The sequence below is a fragment of the Microcebus murinus genome, chromosome 1 (genome assembly GCF_040939455.1).
Source record: "Microcebus murinus isolate Inina chromosome 1, M.murinus_Inina_mat1.0, whole genome shotgun sequence".
NCBI lineage: Eukaryota > Metazoa > Chordata > Mammalia > Primates > Cheirogaleidae > Microcebus > Microcebus murinus.
This window is the reverse complement of record NC_134104.1, coordinates 162,278,670-162,287,867: the sequence shown is the minus strand read 5'-3', so window position 1 is coordinate 162,287,867 and position 9,198 is coordinate 162,278,670. Positions and strand designations below refer to the sequence as shown.

The window sequence follows — 9,198 nt, the reverse complement described above, 5'->3', positions numbered from 1 at the left end:
TCTGATTTTGCCAAGGATCTCCTGAAGGTGCTGTATAAACAAATAGCAAAAATAGAACCAAGATAAATTATATGGTTGATTAGTTACAATATTTACAGGAAGTCACTAGGGGACATTTGAAGATTTGATTCTCCTCTGAGAGTGAGTGTTTACCTAAATCTATTTATTTTCCAATGGCTCCAATTTCCAGTCTTGCAGTTTTCCATAATTTGAAGATCCTGATTTCCTAGACCCCATCCCAGAGAAGGCAGTTAGGCAAAAAAATCTCATTCACCCACACTCCATTTACTCGAATAATAAATTATTGTTGTGACAGGTAATGTTAATCTGTCGCAGCTCAGCAACTACCTCTCCAGGCAACCTTCGTCCGGCCCTTCCGGCTGCGACCGACGGTTTCCGTGGCAACGACGCCTGTTTCTGCCCGGTCGGCGCCGCCCTTCTCCAGCTACGCCCTGGGAGCTGGTGGCGTTTCCGACGGTTTCGCCCCTCTCTATCCCCCTTTCTTCCACGAGAGGAGGAGGTCTGAATGCTTCCCTCTCGTCTGAAACCGTCAGAACAATCAGACAGGTACTTTTCGGTCTCCTTCCCAGGGCGGGCATCTCGATTTGAGTGTCAGCAGAAATACTGTCTTTCGAGGCAGGAATCTCCAAATCCTGTGGGAATTTGCGGCAAATGTAGTCATTATCTTAGTTAAATTGTTGAGCATCGTAATGGCATTTTTAGATTTGCTGTGCATTTAAGTATATGCATTTTTGCTTAATCATAGCATCACTCTCTAGGAAAGTAGCAAGACTAAGATACAATACTGATGTTTAAGAGTATTAATGATGTTAAATATCAGCTTTTTTTGAGGGATATTATCCCTCAACAAACTGGATTTTGTTGTTTGTGAATTGCATCTAGGGAAAATTTGAACTTAGAATTTTAGGGCTGCATAAGGATATTTAGAGAGCATCTAATTCAGTTCCTTAATTTCATCCAGTAGGAAACCGAAGCCCTAAAAGGGAGAGACTGGCTCATTTCTTCACAGCAAGTGGGTTGTATGAATTCCTGCTCACTTATCTCAACTGCCATTCTTTAGACCAATACCACACTTGGGAAGAAGATCTAAAAAGGTTCAGAATTTTATTTTTGGTATTGTTATGTAAGACATGTTATAAATATATAGAGGCTTGCTTTTACAATAATGGCTTTATGGACTGTTTAGGGGACCAAGATGTCAGATCCAAACAAAGCTGCCATTGCAGCAGAAAAGGAGGCTCTGAACTTGAAGTTACCCCCCATTGTTCATCCCCCAGAAAACATAGGTGTTGACACACCAGCACAAAGCAAGTTGCTAAACTACAGAAGATCCAAGGAGCAGCAGAAGAAAATTAATCAGTTAGTGTAAGTAGCATATTAGTAAATAATTCTTGCTTGGAATTCAAGTGAAGTGGTTAGTGTTCATATTCTCATAAAAAAGGTTTAACTATGCCAGGTTGTTCATAGGCAAAATACTGTCTTCAAGTTAATTAGAAAAGCAATTGAAAAGTAATCATAATGATAGTACATATTACACTTTACTCACTCTATCAGACATTGTTCTTATCACTTTACCTGTAACTTCTCAGAACAACCCTATGATTTAGGTACTATTTTTTTTTTTAAACATGTTTCACAGAAAAGTAAAGATAAGTATTATACTATTGTTATCTCTATTTTTTAGATGAATAAAGTGAGGTACAGAGAAGTTAAGTAACTTGCCCAAAATCACACAGCTGGAGTTTGGACCCAGTTGATCTGGTGCTAAAGTTCACATACTATTGCTCCTCTCAATCAATATATTATAAACATACGGGTCCCTAAAAGTAAAACCAAGAAATTGGACCTGTACAAATAGCATTGCATTTGAATAAATGCTTAATAAAATACCTTGAAACCACTTGTATTTAAATTTTTTCTACACAAAAGAGAACATAATTCAACATTCTACTCCCTGTGCCCCCTGCCATTTAGCAGAAATTAAAACTAATTTACCAGCTATGAAAGGCTGTCATAATGATAGTTCAATTCCATTCAACATTTACTGAGAATTTCCCAGGCACTGGACTCTGCTGGGATCTGGGGATAAATAAGAAGAAAAAGATAGGAATCTCATTTACAAAATCTCAACCCAACACTAAACTATAAAATGGGAAATTCTCTCTGGTGAGTTCCTGTTTCACTTTCTTCATTCTCTTTCCTTTCTTGGTCAGCCCATTTAAAAACATTTTTGCAAGTGACTAAGTTGCAAAAATGCAACTTTTACTATTACTATTAGTTTGTTGATGATCATATTATTGCCAATTTAATAATTTAAAATTTTGCTGATTTTACTTTCCTTATAATTAAATAGGTCTATTAATCATATAACTTCTTTAGATTTACATTTTTTATTAGTCCATCAATCATTTACTCATTTAAATCTAAATTTATAAGCTATATTAACTTATATCAGTACGTATACTATTAGAGATCCTTTACCAGCTTCATTCCTAAGACTCAATGTTTTAGTAGACTTAGAGAGTAGAGAAGGGAGTTCTCTGGAGTTATATGTTATTCTGACTTAAAAAAATTTTTTTTTTGGAGACAGGGTCTTACTTCTGTCACCTAGGCTGGAGTACAGTACAGGACTGGCTAGGACCAGTCCTTAGGAATGTGTGGCTGAGCCAATATCATTCTGTAGCTTTCCAGTGTCTCTGGAGTGAGCCTGATTTTCTTCCTTGACAACTACCTCCTCTCTTGATTTAAGCCAGTGTTCTCACCTTTACTGTATGTGGTTTCTTGTATAGCATTTTGAAATTATCCAGTTTTTCTTTATTTATTTGTTTGTAACTGTTAATATACAAAGCAAAAACAGGCAGGGAGTGAAAAGGCTCACTCTTATGTTCTTCCCAGCTCTTTTTATTTATAGCCAGTAGCAGAAAACACACGTCAGAAATGCTACTATATTGAGGGGTGGCATTTATATATAAAGAGCTCAAGGAAGTTAGACATAATTATATTGGGATAATTATGGTGCAAGCCTGCCTATGACTAGTGCCAACTAGCATACCAAAGTATAAGGCAAATTCCTGGAAAGTAGCAATCCCTGAAAGCTAGACTGTTCAGGGAGATATGATGGATGAGGGGAAGTCTGGCCTGACTCTTGAAGATTAACAAAGAAAAGAAGGAGGAGGGTATTTCTGGCATATTTTTTCTACTCCATGTGGAAAAGTCTTAGGAATTTTAGTTTAGTACAGGCTCAGTAAGATTCAACAGGGAAATGAGACTACTTAAAAAAATGCTAATTCAGTTTTAGGCTATTTTAGTAAATGTAGAATGTCTGTAATATAGGAGAAAAGATTTTCACTCTGCACTGACCCAACAACATCTAGAATTCTGGGATCACACTTTAAGAGAGACATTGATAGACCAGAATAGATACAGAGGTGTCATAATCTATTTTCTGTTGCTATAACTGAATACTATAGACTAGGTAATTTATAAAGAATAGAGGTTTAGTTAGCTTATAGTTCTGGAACTTGAGAAGTCCAAGAGCATGGTGCTGTCATCTAGTGAGGGCCTTTTTGCTATGTCATAACATGGCAGAGGGCATCATGGCAGAGGGTGAACGGGCGAGAGAGACAGAGAGAGAGCTCGCTTTTATAATGAATCCACTGTTGTGATAATGAACCCACTCCTGTGATAGTGACATTAATCCAGTCATTAAAACAGAGCCCTCATTAATCCATTAATGAGGACAGAGGGATTAAATTTCCAACACATGAACTTGGGGGACATATTCAAACCATAGGAGGAGGAGAGTGAGGAAATTTGAAATTGCATAAACTTCCTTGGTGAGAGTATAGGTTCTGGCATCAGTCAGGCCTGAGTTCATATCCCATCTCTGTAGCTTATTAGTCATGTGATTTTGAGAAGTGGTGTGATTTTACTTATCTTCATATTCCTATATGTAAGATGGAGATAAAATAGTGCTTAACACTTAGGGTTGTGGTAAGGGTTAAATAAGATCCATGAATGTTTATGCCTAGAACATAATAAGCTCACCATAAACAGTAACTCTTATTGGTAGGAATAGTTGAAGGAACTGGATGGGTTTCCTAGATTTTGGAAGGGTAACGTGGAAGAAGAATATGACTTTTTCTATGTAGCTCCAGAGAATAGAAGTTTACAAGGATACAGCTCAATATAAGAAATGTATTCTTTTTTTTTTTTTTTTTTTTTGAGACAGAGTCTCGCTTTGTTGTCCAGGCTAGAGTGAGTGCCGTGGCGTCAGCCTAGCTCACAGCAACCTCACACTCCTGGGCTCAAGCAATCCTCCTTGCCTCAGCCTCCAGAGTAGCTGGGACTACAGGCATGCGCCACCATACCCAGCTGATTTTTTCTATATGTAATAGTTGGCCAATTAATTTCTTTCTATTTATAGTAGAGATGGGGTCTCGCTCCTGCTCAGGCTGGTTTCGAACTCTTGACCTCGAGCAATCCGCCCACCTCGGCCTCCCAGAGTGCTAGAATTACAGGTGTGAGCCACCGCACCCGGCCAAGAAATGTATTCTTAAGAATATGAGTTAGTGGACAATAAATTGGGTTGCCTCAGAAAGTAATGATTTAGATTTCAGTTTCTTGAGCAAAAAAAAAAAAAGAAAAAAAAAAAAAAAGAAAGTAATGATTGCCATTTTCCCCAAACCTCTGCCCAAAGTACCATGGTAAAACTGATATTGTTCAGAGCATTCATGTATCAGGTAAAGGTACTGAACTAGACATCTGAGATCTTTTCCAAATTACTATTATGATCATTCCTTTAAAAGATATTTATTGAGCTCCTATACCTTGATGGAGAGTATCTAAGTAGTGTGGATAGAGCAGTGAGCAAAATAGACACAGTCCATGTCTATATGCAGATTACCAGTGTATTTATGGCTCCAGTGGCCACCCTTTCCTTGAAATTCCTTTTGGTTCTCCTCTTACCTCTCTGATGGTATCTCCTTTGCTTCTTCAATTGTTTTTATCCATTCCTATCACATTTGGCATCCTCCAATCTTCTTTCTGAGGTCTCTTTACTTTTCCTTGTATACTTCTTCTTTGGCCATCACTCTCAGTCTATTTAGCCTTTATAAACTATTAGATTTGTTTTCCTAAAAATGTTTCCATGCAAATGAACTCTCAGTGACTGTCTATTGACTTCTCTATTGAATAAAAAAGCTATGACGCCCTTAGCTGGATGTTTCAGCTCACTCCCCCAAACATATGTCCAGCTGGTCCTGTAACCTTTGGGCAGACAGGACAACCCCTGCTCCCCATTTTTCACTTTGACTCTTCCCTTGCCTTCCAATTTTTTAAGTTTTTTGTTTTTTCAAATCCCAGGGAAACCACATTTTCCCCTGAAATCCTCTTTTTCATTTAAAGCTTGTTGCAAATGCTAACATGTATGTATGTCCTTCACAGTTAGTCCCAGGTGGAAGTGAACATGTCCCTCCTCTGAATTACCAGGGTGCCCAACATGGCACTCTGTTTTTTTCTTCCTATGCAATCAGTTTATAAATTCCTTGAGATTTGTTGCTGCTATGTTTTAATAGCACCTAGTATTGTGACTTGCATAATGTACATTCAATAAATATTTGATGACAGATGAAGGAGTTATACAATAGATTATATAACTTAATTTAAAGAGAAAATTATATTTTATGGATGTAAAAATCCATAAAACGTTTTGAAGGTAAAACTGTTTATTGAGCACCTACCATCTGCCATTACTATTTTAGGCATTGAGAATAATAGAAACTAATAAAACAGTCTACAAACTATACTGTATCAAATGATGGTAAGTACTATGAAGCAAGATAAGTGAGGATGAAAGGGACAGTGAAGGACAGTGAAGGAGGTGCCACTTCACATAGGGGTCAGGGAAGTCTTCTCTGGCAGGGTGGTATTGGACAGAGATAATACATATAAAGGTCCACTATACATTAGGGTTGATTTTTAAAGTGTCAGTAAGTTATAACTGAAAAAAATTGGTTTTTATTTTTAGTCTCACCCTTTTATATTACACATGAATAATTTAAAAATAAGGCCAGGAGTGATGGCTTACACCTGTAGAGCCTAGGAATTTGAGGCTACAAGGACCTCTGATCACACCACTGCACTCCAGCTTGGGTGACTGAGTATATCTCTAAAGAAATAAATTAATTTAAAAATTAAAAAAATATCAAGGTCTCATTGATAATGTCTGTGGTATTTGTTTCTTATAGAAAATTCAGTAAGATTACTCTTGAATATTTCTTCTTCTAGTATATTGGAAACATGTTCAACTTTTAATGTTTTAATAATATATGCTAATGTTATCTTCAAAAGAATCATCCATTTTTCTAACTATAAATTTCAGAATTGATGGAGCCAAAATAAACTTAGACAGGACTTTGGGTAAAAGAACACCTCCATTACCAGAGCCCAGTTATCCTCCAACTGTAAGTTTGTGTTTTCTCTTTAAAAAATTTTTCCTTATACCATTTTAATTCTTAATTAAGTCAATCTCAATATAACTAATATTTTAAAAAGAATAATAATTACATTTTAAAGTATATTTTTACTTTAAAAAATTAAATCAATTTAAATAATTTCTCCTTAATTATGTCTTGTTTGTTTGTTTTTGACAGATGACCAGTGAAATTAAAAAAAAAGGAGTGAGTTCAATTTTTTATATTTCTTGTTTTGAAAATGTTCAAAGAAATTATTATGAAATCATTCCTTCTAAGACCACCTGCTAAGTCCCCTTCTAGAAAGGAAAGAAATTTAGAAACTGAGATTTTAATTTTCTATGCTCAATGGAACAAACATGTCATGGTTCATAATATGCATTTTAAAAATTCTACTTTTGTTGCTATTCATTATTTGAGGGTTAATTGTATAAAAATTTTAGGTCTTATTCCAGACAACTGAAAAATATATTCAAGTTATAAAGGAAATGCATCTCCCTTTTCTATTAGGGCAATAATTGATTGTTCTAATATTAATTATTTATTTCCTGTTCGTAAAATTATATATTAAATTATCTATTTCCTAGTTGAGGCTAGGAATTGCTTCTTAAGCAAAAACTATGGTACTGAGTACCAATAGTATGTATTCAAGAAATGATTGATGAATGAATAAATATAAACATTTATGTTCTGTAAAATATAATAGCTTTCATGGTAGAAGTATGAAGAGACTACATGCTGGGCATGATGGCCCATGCCTGTAATCTTAACACTCTGGGAGGCCAAGGCAGGAGGATGGCTTGAACCTAGGAGTTTGAGGTTGCTGTGAGGCAGGCTGACACCACGGCACTGTAGCCAGGGCAACAAAGTGAGACTCTGTCTCAAAAAAAAAAAAAAAAAAAAAGAGAGAGAGAGAGAGAGAGAGAGAGAGAGAGAGAGAGAGAGAGAGAGACTACAGTGAGGGTATAAAGTAGGAAGTTTTCAAGAAAGATTTTGAAAGTACATGGTTTGATTCAGAAAAGATAGCGTTTTGTGAAGGAACATTATGTACTTTAATTCTAAGGGTCAAACATATTTTTATTTTGGGAGATGAAATGGTTAAAAAGAGGTGTAAGTTAAAGATACATAGTTAGAATAATGAATTTAAATTTCCTGTCATTATATAGTCATATAATAATTTTATTCAAGCCTACTTTTTTCAATATAATATTTCAGAGCTTGACCCTGACCTGCTTTGTAGAACTACTGTAGTTTGGGGGGGATTGAAAAATATCTTCTTTGTCTGTAATTAATTCATTTATTCATAAAATGCTTAATAGATATCTACTATTTACTTGGTCCTGTGCTAGATGCTAAAGATTGAGAAATAAGATGGACACATAAGCCCTTATGGAGTCTGTGCTCTAATGGGGAAGATGTGTAATAATCAAGTAAACAAACAAAACATTCTTTATTTTTTAATTTTATTTATTAAATAAGCAAAATTGTGACAAGTACTGTGAAGGAAATACAGGGTAATATGATAGTGACTGGTCAGGAAGTGGGCACATATTAGGCAGGCGGTCAGAGGCAGCACTGAGTTGGTGATGTTTATGGAGGCCTGAGTGGAGGAGAGGAGCCAGCTGTAGAAAGACCTGGGATCAAGAGCCTCCTGACAGAGGGAACTGCTTGGCTTGCCTAGAGCACACTGATTGAGTTTATGAGGGTATAAAGGGAACTGGAAGAGAAAGTTAGGAGCCAGATCATGAGGGCCTTGTAGGCTACTGTAAAGAGTTTGGATTTTACCCAGAGTGACAATGAGAAGTCACTGGAGGATTCTAACCATGGGAATATTATGGCGATTTACTTTTAATGATAAGAAGTCACCTTGACAATGATGTGAAAACACCCACTTAGATGCTTTAGAAAAAGGATTGTGGCCAGGGCAAGAGTGAAAGGAAGGAAAAACCAGTCAGTCACAGAAGACAACATATAGGTAAGAGATCACTGTAGTTTAAGCTAGAGTGATAGCAATAGAGCTAGAGAGAAATTGTTAGACTCGGGATATATTGTGGATGTGACCTGACAGGACTTGCTGACAGATTGGATGTGGAGGATGAAGAAAAGAGGAACCAAGGATGACTCTTAGGGTTTGGGCCTCATTTCACAGGGTAATTGGTGATGCTGATTACTAAGATCATCTAGAGAGAAACGGAAGAGAAAGAAGCAGAGAGGAACAGGTTCATTACTAGACAGAGGTCAGTCCAGAGATTGGGGACCATCACAAGACTTCTAAGACTAAGCAGTATATTAATGGAGGGACATAGAAAATGATCCTCTGGAAGAATTTTGAACTGAGCAACTACTAATAATTGAAAAAAAATTAAGAGACAAAAGAAAAATGTCCATTTCATCCACTCATTTACAAAATCTTTTTATTTTGGAATAATTTTAGACTCTCAGAAAAATTACAAAAGGGGGCAGGCGTAGTGGCTCACGCCTGTAATCCTAGCACTCTGGGAGGCCGAGGCGGGCAGATTGCTCAAGGTCAGGAGTTCAAAACCAGCCTGAGCAAGACCTCATCTCTACTAAAAATAGAAAGAAATTAATTGGCCAACTAAAAATATATATACAAAAAATTAGCCGGGCATGGTGGCGCATGCCTGTAGTCCCAGCTACTCGGAAGGCTGAAGCAGGAGGATTGCTTGAGCTCAGGAGTTTGAGG

The 9,198-nt window shown here is 36.6% G+C and overlaps 1 protein-coding gene across 1 annotated transcript in view; it reads left to right on the top strand.

Moving 5' to 3' along the window:
* Positions 1-477: 477 nt before the first annotated feature.
* The window catches only part of DNAH12 (dynein axonemal heavy chain 12), a 211,024-nt gene continuing 202,303 nt past the window's right edge, over positions 478-9,198 (top strand). Inside the window, exons 1-5 of the mRNA XM_076008843.1 lie at positions 478-567; positions 983-1,115; positions 1,208-1,386; positions 6,404-6,485; positions 6,675-6,701. Coding sequence (XP_075864958.1) covers positions 1,217-1,386; positions 6,404-6,485; positions 6,675-6,701 — 279 coding nt within the window. The 5' untranslated portion in view covers positions 478-567; positions 983-1,115; positions 1,208-1,216. The remainder of the gene's footprint in view (positions 568-982; positions 1,116-1,207; positions 1,387-6,403; positions 6,486-6,674; positions 6,702-9,198) is intronic.